At 40.0% G+C, this 18,314-nt stretch overlaps 1 protein-coding gene and 1 long non-coding RNA gene across 7 annotated transcripts in view; one reads left to right on the top strand and one right to left on the bottom strand.

Annotated features, from left to right (window-relative positions):
* LOC132895434 (uncharacterized) overlaps positions 1 to 5,416 on the top strand; it is a 32,372-nt gene extending 26,956 nt beyond the window's left edge. For 5 of the 6 annotated variants that reach the window (XM_060936041.1, XM_060936042.1, XM_060936044.1 and 2 more), the window contains 3 exons: positions 727 to 786; positions 3,033 to 3,108; positions 3,215 to 5,416. In XM_060936041.1, the coding sequence (XP_060792024.1) occupies positions 727 to 786; positions 3,033 to 3,108; positions 3,215 to 3,948 (870 nt within the window). In that variant the 3' untranslated portion in view covers positions 3,949 to 5,416. The remainder of the gene's footprint in view (positions 1 to 726; positions 787 to 3,032; positions 3,109 to 3,214) is intronic. The other variant, XM_060936045.1, reaches the window with a different exon arrangement.
* Positions 5,417 to 15,498: 10,082 nt separating this feature from the next.
* On the bottom strand, positions 15,499 to 18,006 carry LOC132894948 (uncharacterized). The gene is made up of 3 exons (XR_009655695.1): positions 17,727 to 18,006; positions 16,907 to 17,091; positions 15,499 to 15,933 (listed from the first exon to the last, which is right to left on the bottom strand). It is a non-coding gene; the product is annotated as an uncharacterized LOC132894948 (long non-coding RNA).
* Between the last annotated feature and the right edge of the window lie 308 nt (positions 18,007 to 18,314).

The raw sequence follows: 18,314 nt of genomic DNA, 5'->3' as shown, positions 1-18,314 counted from the left end.
GTGTTCAGTTCAGCACAAACGTGTGCTGCTACCATCAGCAGTGCCTACAGTATTCCGGAGGGGGTCTACTAGTAGCTATGCCGGATCCAGCAGTCGCCTGGGACAAGGCGACTCCTCCAAAGACAGTCCTCCTGTCAGAACATGTGTTGAGAAACGACATAAGATAAAGGTACGTAGAGCTATAGAGTGCTCCGACATGATGCTAAAAATAGTAACCATTCGGTCTGTGCGGCCATCTTGGAAGTGACTCGCTCCAGAGCGCTCACACAGGACACATCATAGAGTACACATTCATGATAATCATAAAGTCGGCGTGATATCAGTCATGTATTTGCTTGTGAAAGCTTGCGGCTTTCATGTAACTGCCGCCTAGCAATGAGAGGCAAAGGGTAAAGAGGGTTGGCTATCATAGATTCTATTCAGAAGAGATCAATACATGATTGCTTAAAAATTAGGTATTTTAACAATTTGCATCTGTTTTGTGATTATCGTGACACTTGTGTGTTATATAGAACTGTATGTCTTATCAGTACATTGAGGATCTTCCACCGGAGGCTTTAGCAAGTACTCGTAGCAACACTACACTTTACCCTTTGCCATGCGTTGTTAGGGAACGGTAGCAAGTACCCCGATGACCGACTTCAAGAATGTGTAGAAAAAATTTAGAAATTATACTTTCCAAAAGTCATTTGAGCTTAGTGTATTGCATTTCCATTTATATTGTAGGTTCTTGCTGATGTTTTTGCGGAGTATGACGCAGCTGCTGAATCAGAAGCTGCAGAGTTTGTATGTACTAGTTGTGAACATTCACATTATTATCAATCTCATTTATTTAAAATCAGATAAAATCATGCCATCATGATCACTGCTTAAAGTACCAGTATTTGGTTGTTGAAGAGCTAGCACTAGAAAGTTCACCGGCGTTTTCATGCGCCATTTCCATTGAGTAGAACAGCCAGTGAACCGCAGCGTGTTCTTCCACTGACGTCACAGCATGGCCGCGAGTCATGGACCCAGTTTTCTTGCGCTGAGCAATTAAAAGTTGGATATTCGCATAACAGCTTCTTTTCACGTAATTATAACAGAAATCTAACATGTTTGCCATGTTGTATAGTTTATTTAAGAAATTGCATAGAGTCATGTTCGTGTCATCAGCACTTTAATGTGACCTATAACCTGTACAATTCAATTAAAAAACAAACAAACCTGTTAGGGGGGAAAAAGATAAAAAATAAAAAACATACAACAAGCTGGTTGCATAAGTGTGCACACCCTTAAACTAATACTTTGTTGAAGCACGTTTTTATTTAATTACAGCATTCAGTCTTTTTGGGTCAGAGTCTATCAGCCTGCCACATCTAGACTTGGCAATATTTGCCCACTCTTCCTTGCAAAAGTGCTCCAAATCTGTCAGATTGCAAGGGCATCTCTTGTGTACAGCCCTCATCAGGTCACCCCACAGATTTTCAATTGGATTTAGGTCTGGGCTCTGGCTGGGCCATTCCAAAACTTTAATTTTCTTCTGTTAAAGCCATTCTTTTGTTGATTTTGATGTATGCTTGAGGTCATTGTCATGCTGATATGAAATTCCTCTTCAGCTTTCTAGCAGACACCTGAAGGTTTTGGGCCAAAATTGACTGGTATTTAGAACTGTTCATAATTCCCTCCACCTTGACTAAAGCCCTTGTTCCAGCTGAAGAAAAACAACCTCAAAACATGATGCTGCCACCACCATGCTTCACCATGGGTATGGTGTTCTTTTGATGTGCAGTGTTGTGTTTGTGCCAAACATACCTTTTGGAATTGTGGCCAAAAAGTTCAACCTTGGTTTCATCAGACCATAACACATTTTCCCACATGCTTTTGGGAGAGTTCATGTATTTTTTTGCAAAATTTAGCCACGCCTGGATGTTTTTCTTTGTAAAGTAAAAAAAAAAAAGGCTTCCATCTTGTGACCCTACCCCATAGTCCAGACATATGGAGAATATGGGAGATTGTTGTCACATGTACACAACCAGTACTTGCCAGAAAATCCTGCAGCTCCTTCAGTGTTGCTGTAGGCCTCTTGGCAACCTTCCTGACCAGTTTTTTGTCTCGTCTTTTCATCAATTTTCGAGGGACGTCCAGTTCTCGGGAATGTCACTGTTGTCCCATATTTTCTCCACTTCTTGATGACTGTCTTTACTGTGCTCCATGGTATAGCTAATGCCGTAGAAATGTTTTTGTACCCTTCTCCTGACTGATACCTTTCAACAATGAGATCCCTTTGATGCTTTTAAGCTCTTTGCCAACGATGGTTTTTGCTGGAGGATGCAACTGAGTAAATGTCAGGAAAATCCTACTAGGACAGCTGAACTTTATTTGGGGTTAATCAGTCATTTTAATTGATGGCAGGTGTGAACCCAAAAAGAATGAATGCTGTAATTAAATCAAAACGTGCTTCAACAAAGTATTACTTTAAGGGTGTGCAAACTTATGCAACCAGCTTATTGTATTTTTTAAAATCTTTTTATCCCTAACAGACTTGCTTGTTTTTCAGTTGAATTGTACAGGTTATTGGTCACATTAAAGGTGGGAAAAGTTTTTTAATAATTTTTCGTGGTCTCATTTTTTTTACATCAGTAAAACCTATCTTTTGAATGGGGTGTGTAAACTTTTTATATCCACTGTATTTAATATTTAAAAGAACAGCCGCAAAATCAGTTTCATATCATGCTAAAACAGCATGAGAAGGCTTTTTTTTTTTTTTAATAATTATTAAAAAAAAAACAACTCCCAAACTTTACAAAAGCATCTCAGGGAACGATATAAAATAATTGAAGCATATGGCATGTCATCTTTAAGGATGTACTTATCTCTCATGAGGCTCTGAGATCCCGAAGTGGAATATTTTCACGTAGTGGGATTGTCTGTCACGTGTCCTTCCTTATATAATGTATAAATATGGTATAATTATTGCTTGTCACAGTATACCATCATGCCAGATCATAGTAACAGAGTTTTTATTTAATTTTTTATTTTTCCTTATTTAGAAGTTGACTCTCCTTGGTAAATCAGCAGCAGCTGCAGCAGCCACACCGGAATTTTCTGGACTCAGAAATGTGGCAGGTTTGTTATTTCTGCTCTTCTCACTGTTCTAAATTGAATTTAGTTCATTTCTATTTAGAGTTAAATCAAAGTAAGGAAATATTTTGGGTTTCACTTTTCTTCACAGAGGTCAAAATGAAACATATCATTGAATATGTGAACAAAGGTTCCAAAAAGGGAGCAAAACAAACTCCAGCTCTCTCTCTGAAAGAGAGAGAAAAAAGAATAGAGACTATTTATGCAGACATGCTCAGAAAGATCCATATCATCAACCCAAACTTCAGACAGAACCTGGAGGCTGAACTGGTGAGGTCGACAAGAGGCGAACATGTCTTCAACAATAACATCCTTAAATTTCATTCCAAGGTGTTGAATAAGTTTAAAGAAGCAAAACTTGATAATCTACAAGCACTGAAAGATAATCCACGGGCACTGAATGGATTCGATTCTAATCCACTTAACGAAAACACAGCAAGAGAAATTCAGTACCAGATGGTGGTTCACTTTGATAATAATGAATTCTATGTGAACGCGAATGCAGTAATGTATGGTGAATATTCCCGAGTACTTCATGATGCTTTGTTATCTGTGCTGAACAACATAAACCCAGACGATGTGACAGAAAACCACAGAAACAGGGTGAATTTTGTCATAAATAATATGAATAACTTGCAAATCTATGTGGACTTTCTGGCAAGAGCAAAGTGGTTTGAAATAAGTACAAATCCTCAGGACAGAGAGGCCCGATTTAATGTGGTGACACAGGAAGTGGCAGACATGTACAGGGAAGGTCGTGGTTTGGACTGGTGCATTCGCATTCTGCGTGTAGTTGCACCTTGGTTTTCAGCAGATATACAGTAAGATTATTTCTCTTGTTCTAGGTTGCCAGGTCTTCCTTTCAAAATTTCCAGCCCAACTTCATCAAAAAACCCACAGACCTGAAACTAGTTCAAAAAGTTTTGATATTTTAAGAAACAGACACCAGATTTTTTTTTCTTTCCAAACAAAAGTTCACCTTGGTGTGGCAACATTTTTAAATTTCCTATATTTCCAACATGCCTAGGTTTAGGCTTTTATCCTCCACAGCCTGGTATGACTCTTATCCTCTCCATAACACTGTTTTTCCTCCCAAGCTGTGCACAATTTGTTCCATACATTTTCAGTACATTACACTTTCCCTGTGTTCGCCATAGCCACTTTTTTTTTTTTTTTTTTTGCAGGAAATTAACTTATCCATATTAACCCCACATACAGGTGAGCCCCCTCACCTGTATGTGGGGTTAATATGGATAAGTATGGATAAAAGGAGTTCTTTGTGCGTGCTTTAAAAAAAAAAATCCCATCCACGAACCCCCCCCCCCCCCCCCCCCCCCCCAAAAAAAAAAAAAAAAAAAAAACACAATCTTGTTCCAAAACTGAAAAGTTTGGCAACCCTGTGCATCAATATGATCCATATTACTTTTTAAAAAAATGCACTCATCAAATTGGTTATTAATAAAATTTAAAGCTAAGCCTAATAAGCTGAACTGTAGTTCTTATTAAAATGACTGTGTGTAAATGTGAAGTGGAACAGTGACGATGTTGGAGGCATCTCATTTCCTCCATCTCCCTCAATTCCCTCCATCATTATTGTTATAACCACCTGGTAAGGAGGATTCACCACCATGTGAAGAGACTTTAGAGCTCTGTCGTGTTGCTCTGGAATAAAAAAAAAAAAAAAATCCTGATGTAATTTACCTGTCATGACCTGGCGACTTGTCCAGGGTGTACCCCAACTTTTGCCCGTAGTCAGCTGGGATAGGCTCCAGCTTGCCTGCGACCCTGTAGAACAGGATAAAGCGGCTAGAGATAATGAGATGAGATGATGTAATTTAACAGAACAGGAGGGTTAATGATTATCATCAGGGTTTTTAATTCAGCACATATTCTCTAAGGACTCTAAATATGTTTGAGCTTTATTGAGAAAAAATTTGTTTGGATATTTGGGTGTGTTCTAAGTTTATATTACTGATATATACGTTTATTATTATTATTATTATTATTATTATTATTAGACTTTATTTCCCACTCTGTAGCTTATTACACAGAGATCCTGGCTGTTACTGTAAACTTTCATCAATTTTCAGACGATTCAAGCTGATGGTTTAACTATCATATTTTAACATTTTATTTTAATTACTGATTACTATTACTAACTAATTTTGTTTAACAAATCTCATTGTGTTTTATCTATTGATTTTATTTTCTAATGTAATCTTACTGGAAAGCATGCTAAGCTGCATTTAAATGCATGGAAAAGGTTCCTTGGAAATAAAAATGATTAACAGCCTGTAGTGCCTATTATTATTATTATTATTACTACAAATGTAGTGCTACAATCACTGAGCATCTTAATTAAAATCCACAACCTACAAATGCAACATGAGTCACAATGAAGGCAAAAAAAGAGCAGTGAGGGTAAATCCAGTGGACGGAGATGTCTCACAGGTAAAAGAGAAGGTGGTGCAGGTAAAGGTTTGGTACAGGTAAACATCTGTAAACACATTTGTGCTGAAAATATGCTGTTATTACCTCCTAGAGACACCAGGGGGAGCCAGTATATGCCTGGGGCGTGGGGGAGGAATTGGGAGGGGTTAGAGGAAGTTGCTTACCCAAAGAGTCAGCAGTACTCACTCTCTTAGGGAGAGGGTTTTCACACCCCAATTGTTTTTGAAAGTAGACATTCAGCATGTCATTCTTAAGGCCAATTTATGCTGACAACCCAGTCCTTGCAGATGGTGTCGCAGATGGCGTCTGCGAAGTCCCCCCCCCCCTTCGCAGACGCTCTGCGCGCACCTCCCAAAAATTGTGACCACTGCAGACAGCCTCGCAGACAGCGTCGCAGACAAGAGGGCTCTGATTGGTCCACTCTACATCTGCTGTACATGCACTTCCCCTTCCCTACTTTCCCGATTTGGTTTGTTTTCACGACCACCATTTTTAAAAACACGAGCGAAGATGGAGCAGCACGAAGAGCGGTTGATCGAGGAAGTGAGGAAGTACGTACATCTATACGACTCCAGTTCTAGTCATTATAAGTAACCGGAGGATAAACACTCCACTAACCACACCCACCAACTACTCCTAGCAATTTCGCGACTTTGCGCCCCCTTGCGTTGTGGCGGTGAATAACATCGCGCACGCCTATTACTCCCCCGCTCAACGATAAATTACAACTGTCTGCGAAAAGCTATCTGCGAAAGCCTTGTCGCAAGAGCATGCAGAGGCCCTTAAGCTCAGGCCCAGTGCTTTTGGCTAAAAGAGATTTCAAACATGTGGGCCAACCAGGAAACTCGGAAGTGGGTCATTTTATCCGTGCAGGCCAGAGAAAGAGCCTTTACACAAGGATTATTTTATTTCTGAGTGAAAATTAACTGTGCAGACTCTTAGAAGACATTTTTGGCTTTAAATATTCGGGCATGTTTTTGAAAAAAAAAAATGTGATCACTGAGTTCGAGAAGACAACGCGCAAATTTTATTGATAAAGACACATGTTCTAGGATTAGCTGAATAATCAAATAAACTACTATTATGTGATCAGTTAAATTACTCAGTCTCATTATTTAGTTCTTTGGGTAGACAAGGATTTTAAGAGCAAAAAACCTCCAAAATACTAGACATTCTGGCAACAAAAAATGTTTAAATGGACGATTTAAACAACCAGGAACAACTCACTGCTGCCCCCTGAGGGCGTGAGAGGGATTTTCTTTGCTTGTTTTGTCGTGAACTGGAGGGCACAGCTGTATGACATGACCTGGGTTTGTAGCTGTGTTAATGCTTGTGAAGTTGGTGCCTGTTTATGGTTATTTGTTGTTGGATTAAATAAAGAATGTGAGAGCACCACCTTCTGGGATTGGGTAACATTACCAAGCTATCTCAAGTGTTTACTAAAAGCATATAGCCAATTAACATTATTATTCAATTTATTTAGCATTAGCTGCCTTGCTTTATGCTATTGCTTCATTCATTCACATTGGTTTGCTAATTATAAAAATCAGTAGAACAAGTTAGGTAGCACGGTGGTGTAGTGGTTAGCACTGTTGCCTCACAACAAGAAGGTTCTGGGTTCGAGCCCAGTGGCTGATGGGGGCCTTTCTGTGTGGAGTTTGCATGTTCTCCCCGTGTCTGTGTGGGTTTCCTCCGGGTGCTCTGGTTTCCCCCACAGTCCAAAGACATGCAGGTTAGGATAACTGGTGGCTCTAAATTGACCGTAGGTGTGAATGTGAGTGTGAATGGTTGTGTGTCTCTGTGCCCATGTTTACATTAGACCGTATCAGCGGATCATCAGATTAACGTTTTTAAAACGATTAGCGTGCACACAGCAACACCAATACACGATTTGCGTGCACACAGCAACACCAATACACGGATACGCTCGGCTCCGCAGGCATCCTGCGCTCCAAATCACTCCGCCCTGAACAGCGAGTGCCCTCTGGAGGGTGCGCACTACGGCCTTGCGCAGCTCACAGAGCACACGAGTGAAGTGCACAAGCTGTGATTCGGGACTGAGCCACTGTGTGTGTGATCTCAGCGCATATCACTTACCACTTGCAAGTGGAAGGATGGCAAGCCTAAAGACAATCATAACTACACAATGGGCAGTATTTGCATCAGTATTTGCAGTATTTTCATACTTTTATACTCTTTAATGAAAGGTGATACAAGGCGGAAGTCCGTTTTTCAGCAGTCGCGTCACATGACCAACGCCAGCGAATCAGGAAGGTGGATGTCACAGTGACGTTGTCCAATGACGACGCCAGCTAGAGCTCAGCACAGCGTATCCGCGTATTCTCAATGTTTACACAGCACCGGAGCTGACACGATCTGGATTGAATACGTGGACCCTGGCAGATTCCCGTTTCCCGGCGTTTCCAGGCGGTTTAATGTAAACGGACAGTGCATCCGTGAAGAAAACGAGACAGATACGGTCTAATGTAAACTTGGCCTGTGTGTCAGCCCTGTGATGACCTGGTGACTTGTCCAGGGTGAACCCTGCCTCTCACCAGCTGGGATAGGCTTCAGCCCGCAACCCTGTACAGGATAAGCGGCTACAGATAATGGATGGATGGATGAAATCTGTACCAAGGAGGTCAGTGGAATCTGTTTTACAGCTGGAAGATACGATTAAAATATCTCATCTCAATATGATTCTCAAGGTATTTCTATGAGACGTGGTCTGGATCATGAGATTACTGTTTGCTAACAAAACCACAGCAAAGCAGGAGTGATACACTTCACAACAAGCAGGTTTAATCCATGAACAGTTTATTTTTTTAGACATAAGGTTTTGATTACAGGTCTGTTATTCCTCACATTTATGCTCCTTCGAATTTCTAGAATTAATTAATCTCAAATTAATTCAGCTACAGAGCTCCAGTGAAACTTGGGATGTTTGTAATCACCATGGTAACTTATGCTGCCCACTTGGTCTGCTGTAGGGTGGATTAAGTTCTCGGAAAAGGTATCAAACGAAGCCCTGTTTCCCTTCACCATTTGTAACCACGCTGATATTTATACATGATGAGGATGATGATGTTTCTGCAGCTCCTTCTGGATCCTCTGTTCCCCCTTCTGGTATTTCGGGTAACTTTAACCCCTAAATAAAATAAAGATTCTGTAGGACGATGTGACATCTTCCCTGATTCTGTTCCCATCATGTTTCTCTCTCTGTGCTCTTCCTGCTACGTTCGTCTCTTTGAATTGTCCCTGCCTTCCAGTTTCTGTAAACGCTCTGAGCTTCCGGTTCTCGGTACCTGCTGCCTCTGGTGTCAGTCCAATATGGTGCTTATTTACTTATAAAAATGCTCCAATACCAACATCGAACACCATGTGATACTATGTGATGTAAGCAGGGGTGCCGCCAGAAATTTTGGGCCCCATGAAAGATTAGAATTTTGGGCCCCCCAACTTTGCCCACCCTTGTCACAATTGCACTATTGTCATTATTTGACTTTTGATAGCCCATGGACCTTGAGTTTGTGACTTTGTTATTACATTTTATGTATTAACCTACCAGGGACTAGATGAAAACTGGTCAGTGACTAATGCTGGTGCATTTACAATCACAAATGAAAATTCAAGATTTTGCCACATGCCTTCTTGTGCTAGAACAATTGGTAGTGAAATGTGTGATGTGACTGCTAATAAATCATTGAAAAAGTTTTCTACCCAGCATCAAAATACCTATGGAAATCCCATGGATTGTTATGTGTTAGGTAGAAAGCTGTGTGTACTGTTCTGCAAAAAGGGAATATGTTCAAAGCAAAGTGTGTCTAGACAGAAATTTGAGCGTAAGCAGAGTTAGACTAAAAGACAGGAAACATCTTATTATAAATTTATTTCAAAGTGACACGGAGTGACATTTCAATTTGATCAATTACGTACGTATTTCTTCATATGTGTAACCTCTATCCCTCTTTTATGTGTGCTGCGCTTTCTCCAGCTCCTCAATTTGAAACCAATGGTTTAGAAGGTGTGAACATTTCACACACGTAAACATGTCAAACACTTGACTGGTGTCCGTTATTAGCAACACTTAAATCTAGCAAACTGTATATGGCGCTCGCTCATTAAAAACTTAAATCCTAAAGCATTTATGGGTTGTATTGCTGCTTACCTCCTTCTCCAAAGGGGGGTTCAGTGGTTTGGTAGGGTGGAGGTCCCCCTGAGGCTGAATCTGTGCATATTTAGGGCACCCCATTATAGGGATCGACCGATATGTTTTTTTCAGGGCCGATACCGATTATTATGGAATTGGGATGCTGATAACCGATATGTGCAACCGATAAATGTAAACATTATAATTCACATGAAATTAAACATAGCACACACTGACACAGACCTTCATATCCATGAAATGTATATGTTTAATTGTAAAATTGAACATGAAATTTTGTGCAGGGAGATGCCAGCAGCATTTGTACAATAAAGTCAAACATTAGTTAGAATAAAATGAGAAATAAAATAATAAAATAAATATTCACCAATAAAAAAATAAATCACTCCCTACTATATTACAGCTCACCATTTTCAGTGGAAAATAAATGAAAATACACTCTGGATTCTTTTACACTAAGAACTAAGTAAGACTTACCAACTTCAAGTAGTTTTTAAATAACAAATCAAGTGTAGGGAGCTGCCTGCAGCATTTTTAAAAAAGTAAAATCAAACATAAAGTAGGCTATCACTCCCTATTATGTAACAACTTAACAAGTAACCATCTACATTCTAATGTTTTTAATGCCCAAGCCTAATATTCCCAATTTAGGATTATATTGTAGTGAAGGAAGCACAGTTGCTCTGCATGTTAAAAGGAGCGGCTGCTCCTTTAAGAGTATATCATTTTCCGAATCCGAAGCGCCGGCGAGGAGAATCACTTGCGCAAGAATTATAAATACTAGTGAAGTATACGGAAGCGTATTAGGGCCACTTGGAGAAAATTTTTTTTTCTAAATTCCGAGATTAAAAGTCGGAAATTTCAAGAAAAAACTCGAAATTCCGAGATTAAAAGTCGACATCTTCGAGAAAAAAAGTCGACATCTTCGAGAAAAAAAGTCGAAATTTTCGAGAAAAAAAGTCGAAATTATGACATACAAAGAACGCATCCTCTAACTGCTGCCATGGCAACGAATGGCCACCGGAAAGGGAAGTCGTGGAAAGTGGCTGCCACCCGGCCTGGCCCTGAACATGTGAATTTAGCGACGTTGACTCTGAATGCAAGACACAAGGGATGCAGTTAAAAGGTAAGATTATCATTCTGTTCTGTTTGATGTTACATTGCATTGCGGATATGGTTAAGGGTACGCAATATCAATTAGGATCAGAAGTGACACTACCATGCAGGCTACAACCACAAGGCGTACTGCTCGTTTAGAAACGTGGACATGACACTACCCTTAGTAGCTGATCATGTCCGAGTGCTAAACGTTTGTGCGTACAGTGAAACGACACACTTGGTGTCTGTATAATGACTGCAGAAACCCGTTTAATCTAGCTAGTATTGCTAATATTATGCTAACGCCACTACAGTAGGCCTAAGCCTCGTCTGTAGAGCAGAAGGGTTTCCAAGTCACCTCTAATATTTCAATCTAGAGACATCAAACATATAATTTGCCTCGGCAGGCTAGATGAATAATTCCACTTGTACCTACCTGAAGTGTCATGAGTCCAGGAGTTAAATTCCTATTAAACGTTTTCTGGTGAGATTAGCCCACTGAATTGTTTTCGTTTTGGATTAATTGGCTATGAAAGTAGTTTAATCAAGGAAGATAACGTTAGCCTAAATTTGGGTGAGCCCAAATTTATGTGAACGTTCTGTTATGACTTTTCTCAGTTTAACGCACTGATTTTCATATTTTCCTGTATGAAGTAGTGTTATCACACATGAAAATTAAATACATGATGTCAGAAGCACTTTGCAAATATTATCTGGTGCTACTCAAATTCTTCAGTGTTATAATTTAATGCACTTGATCTGAGAATTAATAATGTATATATTTATTGTAGATTGATTCCAGCATCATAAACCTAATGACAGATGACCAGCTAAGGGAATATCTGCCTTCCTATGGTGACCGACTGGCTGTTTTTGGATACTGCAGACGGAAGGAAAAAGAACCCAGGAAGTCACAAGTCAAAGGTCTTTGAGCGGCTTAAAGCAAAGATTGCAGGGAAAAAAGCTGATCATGTGTCTGAGAGTGAGTGTCAAACCACAGCAAGAAATGCTCAGAAGAATGAGAGAAAAACTGAATTGGGATGGTTGCATTTTAGGAAAGGGGAATTTGTGCAGGTACGAACCAAAAAAGGAGGTGGAACCAGAAAAATGAGTGTTCAGAAGGAAAGTAAAAAATCAGACTTGATTGATAAAGCTGTGCAGTTGTTTTTTCCAGGTGGAAGAAATGCAGACGGGAAGCGTGATGATTTTGACTGTAAGTTAACTGACTTTCAGCAGCATTCACTAGATGTTAGTGTCACTGCCTTGTTGACCACTTTTTTTTTTTGTATTTTGTTTTTGAGTTTACTTTACACACTAAGTGGCATGAACTTTAAGTGGTATGCTGCAGAGAATTGTGAATACCTGTTGTGTGCTTTAAGGACAACAAAATGCCTTCTAATAATGGATTAGGCCTACTGTTGTTTTGTCTGCCTGGGAAGAGTTATTATCAGCAGAAAATTCCAGTTATCTTTATAAATAATTTCAGATGAGATGTCATGGATTTTAGTCGGAATTACCAATGTATGACTACTTGTTTACATTTCTCATGGCAACCACTGTTTTACTCCATACAGTTGCTGTTTACAAAAAAAAATCTTACTTTTGAAGGCTTCCTTCTGTAAAGATTTTAAGGTGGCATTACAGTTCCAATGAAATTATATAGTTTTGCATTCTTTGTATTGTGATCTTTTAAATATCTGAATAAATAATTCAGTTAAAACGTTAGGATTTTGCATTTTTATTCATATTTGTAAATGGTAGAACAAAATAACTTGACTGCTAATACATTTGATGTGAAAATAAGAAGCTACATCTTTTAACCTCCTAGGGCTTAGCGGTCACATGCGTGGACAGCACTTTATGGAAATTCGGAACAAGAATCCACATATGTGGACATACTTTTTCTCTAAAAGTACATCTTATCAAAAGATGATGCTTAGTTTTTATTCTAATCAGGTTCTAATAAGCCCAAATAGCAAAGAGAAATAAAAAATGCATGTAAAAAAACAGCTTGGGCCTTAGGAGGTTAAAGCAGGTATTACAAGTAAAAAAAACATTTTAATTGGCAATCAGTTAAACTGCAATATTTCAAATTGTGAATAAAATGGGCAAAGGAAAAAACAAAAAGACATCTCTGAAATGGCCTGTGCCTGCTGAGGTATCCATGACCATGGCAACCTTGACATCATGTGTATGTGTATCTTGTTGTGGATGTTACGGGATGCTTGAATACAGTACTATCTCATCTTACAACAGGTGACAAGACCGCGTCCAATAAAATTAATGATTTACACCAAGATCATTGTTTATCAGCTGTCTGAGTGTGAGATACAGGTTAACTGTTTCAAACATTTGTTAATGACAGATTATGCTCTGACATTAGGTCCACACAAATGTGAAACACATCATCACATGGAAAGTCTTTGAACATACACTCTTCAAGGCAGACTTCAACTTTCTCCAGGTCCACATTCTGCAAATGGTCTCTGCCTCCGTACAGCTGAGGGACTGCATGTAATATGGAGGGACGTCCATGAGGTGAACGAGAGTTGTGGACTTGATGGACTCTGTGGTCATTCCAAGTCGATACAACCCCATCAACTTCTTCCTAGAGATCAGACATAATATTCAGTATATAAATTCTGTATTACAGTTTCAGTAACAGTATCCTGATTATTTAAGATGGAGTGGTTGAAATGGTTTCATTTGGGTGGGAGAGGGGGTGGGCACAATACAAACAAACCAGGAGCAGGGGTGTTGAAGTGGGAGGCAAAGTGGGATTCATTATCCAGGACCCAGTAGTAGGAGCCCTGGGCTAGGGATGGGACGGTTTTTTTAGGCCGAGGCACTATTGTGTAATGCCATGTGTAACAAATTCTCAGATCAAGTGCATTAAATTATAACACTGAAGAATTTGAGTAGCACCAGATAATATTTGCAAAGTGCTTCTGACATCATGTATTTAATTTTCATGTGTGATAACACTACTTCATACAGGAAAATATGAAAATCAGTGCGTTAAACTGAGAAAAGTCATAACAGAACGTTCACATATGATACTTTCTGTAGATATCACAATATTTTACTATCACATTGTATGGACAGATATGCCTGTTCCATCTTATCCCCACAGGCTTCCCTGATAACATCAAAAGTCATCCCATGCTGAGCCCAAATTTAGGCTAACGTTATCTTCCTTGATTAAACTACTTTCATAGCCAATTAATCCAAAACGAAAACAATTCAGTGGGCTAATCTCACCAGAAAACGTTTAATAGGAATTTAACTCCTGGACTCATGACACTTCAGGTAGGTACAAGTGGAATTATTCATCTAGCCTGCCGAAGCAAATTATATGTTTGATGTCTCTAGATTGAAATATTAGAGGTGACTTGGAAACCCTTCTGCTCTACAGACGAGGCTTAGGCCTACTGTAGTGGCGTTAGCATAATATTAGCAATACTAGCTAGATTAAACGGGTTTCTGCAGTCATTATACGGACACCAAGTGTGTCGTTTCACTGTATGCACAAACGTTTAGCACTTGGACATGATCGGCTACTAAGGGTAGTGTCATGTCCACGTTTCTAAACGAGCAGTACGCCTTGTGGTTGTAGCATGCAGCCTGCATGGTAGTGTCACTTCTGATCCTAATTGATATTACGTACCCTTAACCATATCCGCAATGCAATGTAACATCAAACAGAACAGAATGATAATCTTACCTTTCAACTGCATCCCTTGTGTCTTGCATTCAGAGTCAACGTCGCCAAATTCACATGTTCAGGGCCAGGCCGGTTGGCAGCCACTTTCCACGACTTCCCTTTCCGGTGGCCATTCGTTGCCTTGGCAGCAGTTAGAGCATGCGTTCTTTGTATGTCATAATTTTGACTTTTAATCTCGAAGATTTCAACTTTTAATCTCGAAAATTTCGACTTTTTTTCTCGAAGATTTCGACTTTTTTTCTCGAAGATTTCGACTTTTTTTCTCGGAATTTCGAGTTTTTTTCTCGGAATTTCCGACTTTTAATCTCGGAATTTAGAAAAAAATATTTTCTCCAAGTGGCCCTAATACGCTTCCGTAGAAGTAGCATAAGAACATTTAAGTCAAGAGTTTAATTGATGTAGTTCATTACCGTTTATCCAAGCAAGTGTGCATCCACGACACAATTAATTACTGAGCCCACAACAAGCGTCCTGACAAACTCCCTACAGTATTACATAGCCTACTAGCACCATATCACACCTGGCTTGTTTAAATGTTCAAATAGCGCTTTATAAAGTTACCTAACATATACAAGTGCAATGCGCTTTTTGAGCACGAGTCATGTCATGAAGTTTACTCATCACCATAACAAATAGCCAGTAGGCTTGTGCTAGCCTACAGAACACAAACACTACATTTTATTTCGTCTTCCCTTGACCACCTCTCTGTATGGCTGTCATTCTACTGTTCAAGTAGAACTACTGACACATTCACAACGTTTCCAGACGGGGATTTAAAAACAGGCATGCAAACTGGTCAGGGGTGAAAAAGGTGAGAAGGGTGCACGGACGCACGGCACGTGCGCAAAAGTACATTTCGTAGTTTACGTTACAAAAAAAAATTGCAACCAGTGACATCTTGAATTTAATACAGTACAAAATAACTTTCCATAAACATGTCTTTATTGGACAACAATTCAATTCAAGTGGACGCTTTCTTTACAGCCATTTTATTTTTTTTTCTTTTTGGCCTGCACCAGGAGTTCACAGGCCCTCTTCCTGTGTTTAGCTGCGTGCCTCAGCCTGGCCTGCTTCTCCTGTGTGTGGATGCAATGATTTCCATCTTCTTCTTATGTATTTCTGTTTGGACATGAGCCATCAAAGCATGGCTGCCCTTTTTCGCATAGTTTATGTCCTTGTGGCAGAGGACACACCTGGCCAATCCCTGTCTGTCAATTTTCTTAAAGACATCACCTATGTGAAATGACCCCTCTTGTCCCTTCATGGATACCTTGCCCTCCAGTTAAAGCCAGGTCCACTTCCAGCTGCATTTTATTTCAGCATCCAGCTTTTTAACAGCTGCAGCGTCCTCCTCCCCAACACACTCATTCTGCAAGAATAATGTTTGTATTAGTGTAAGTGGTACATCAGTACTATTAACTGTAAACCACTCTCTTTACTGTGTTCAGAGATCACAGAAGATAAAGCTGTACAACAGCCAAAAGTAATTGACTTTGAATGGTGACGAGTGACAAAAGCTACAGCAGCGACTAAACAACAATGGCAACAAAGCGGCTTTACACTACAGCTTTAGTAGCTTCTGGTCTAAATAAGCCTTTCCTGACGTCTCCTCTCACGCTGAAAAAAATTGCGCCGAGTCAATGGATGAAGGCAGAACAGTGTACAACACGAGACAGGCCAGTTTTCGCTATTTTTAGATGGCTCAGAACCATTACGTTTCAATGAATCAATAAATAACAATCCTGGCGACCAGTGTTTGTTACTTAGCGTTGACAACACAAGTTTGACACTAATTTCTTTAAAATATCTAGCAAACAGGAGCAAATCATTTTCCACCAGAGCTTTACTAGCTCTCGCGGTGTTCAACGCAAGTTGTAGCGAACGGTAACTAAACCCATGTCAAGAGTTCCCCAGTAACTTCGATACTACCAGAAAATATAAAAATAATTGGAACCATTACTTGTGCTTGTACATTGCTTGCGCTCTACAGCCAGAGCAAGCTAGAACAAGCGGTTGTCATGGGGATTTGAAAAGACGCTTGGTGCTTATTTTTAGGAGAAAAACACCCTGTCGGCTTTCTAGCTCTCGAAAAAAAAAAAACTGTATTTGAAAACCATCCATTGTGAAGAGGGAATTTCTCTATACCACGCCACTGAGCTGATCATGTGTTCGTTTTCATCTCTCTCATATCTGGCGACAGTAAGCTATAGCGGCTGGTATTTACATCTGTAGCCGTCTTATGGAGCTAGCTAACGTGTTATGTCTTAAACTTGATTTCAGCACGTATGTTAAAACATATTAGACATAGTTACATTTATGTACTGGCACTGTAAAAGACTTACCTCAACACGTAACAGCAACAAAATCCAATGACTTTTCCAGCTATTCACCCCCGAGCGCGCTGGAAACTGTTCCATTGGTATGTTCAGACCCCTTCGCATGTTTGTAAACAAACCGACCGTTGCCAGGATGCGCGCGCAGCCTGGACTCAGAAACAATGGCGCTGCCCATAGACCGGCATTATGAGCTGTCAGATTATGCAAAACAATTGTAGTTACAAGATCGAGAATGCTACATAAGTTAACTCTAACAAGTGGACATCGCCTACCGGATCCGCATTTAATTAAAGAGTGGACGGACAATGTTAGTAAGTTCCCTGGTATACAGTGGCCAGATATATACTCGTACCTTATTGACAAGACTTCAGTGTACCCCCACGAAAAACTTCGTGCCTACATCATCCAACATATCCACAATGATAGTGTAAAGAGTGCAGCTAAGAGAAATCAGAGCTGCGTAAAAAGCGAGAGGCAGAGAGCAGAAATGAAACTGAACGGGGCGGGAGCTAGGTTAGAGCAGTCAACGTAAGTTGGCATTTAGAGTGAGGGCACACAATTTTACCTTTCCATCCTTGCTTTAAAATTGTGATTTTCGGCATACACAAATAATAATGGCACAAAATCTGGACTGCTTGAGTCAAGCGAGACCTCTCCTACAAACAAAACTGCATGCAAAGCTAAGTTAACATGCTAACAATATTCATTACATTGTGTAACTATGACCCAGCTAATCAGACAAACGTTACCAAAGTATTTTGCTACATCAATAAACGAAGACTAGAAAGAATAAAAAAGAAAGATTTAATAAATAGCCTGATCTTACCTGTGATGAAGTGGGCGCTGCAAACCCGCGCATTTTTGATGGTGCTTTCATCCCAGTCTACACGTTTGATGGCTTGTAGCCATAGACGTCGGCGATTTTTTTGGAATGGGTGAGATCCTGCTGGAATTCTGAACATTTTAACCCCATCACTGCTACGATTCTGACACCTGACAACACAACAACTAGGCATTTCTTCCAAATATTTCTTCTCCTCTCTACCGTCGCCAAAAGTCAGTCTGACCGTCGCTGAGTCTTTTTTGAGTCCAGGCTGCGCGCACAATTTCCTCTTACGTATGAATGACGTTTACTGCGAAGGGGTCTGTTGAGATGAGGTTGCCAGATCCCTCTATAAAAAGGTGACTTTGCGGTCTGAATCTGTGGAATTTTCGTAAGCGAGGATTGGCAACCAGCAGTGGGTTGCGCACCAGCTGATCAGAACTCCAATGGAAAAGAAGCGCGTGTTACTGTTTATCTCTCGATTGGCTGTAACCTTGTAAGTGAAATGTTTGGCAACAATAACGTTGTAGCCTGCCTAACCCCCCCCCCCCCCAAAAAAAACTCTTCGGATCTACACGATTCACACAATTT

Source organism: Neoarius graeffei, chromosome 12 (assembly GCF_027579695.1).
Source record: "Neoarius graeffei isolate fNeoGra1 chromosome 12, fNeoGra1.pri, whole genome shotgun sequence".
Taxonomy (NCBI): domain Eukaryota; kingdom Metazoa; phylum Chordata; class Actinopteri; order Siluriformes; family Ariidae; genus Neoarius; species Neoarius graeffei.
The sequence above is the reverse complement of the archived record's forward strand: the minus strand, read 5'-3'. Positions and strand labels throughout refer to the sequence as shown.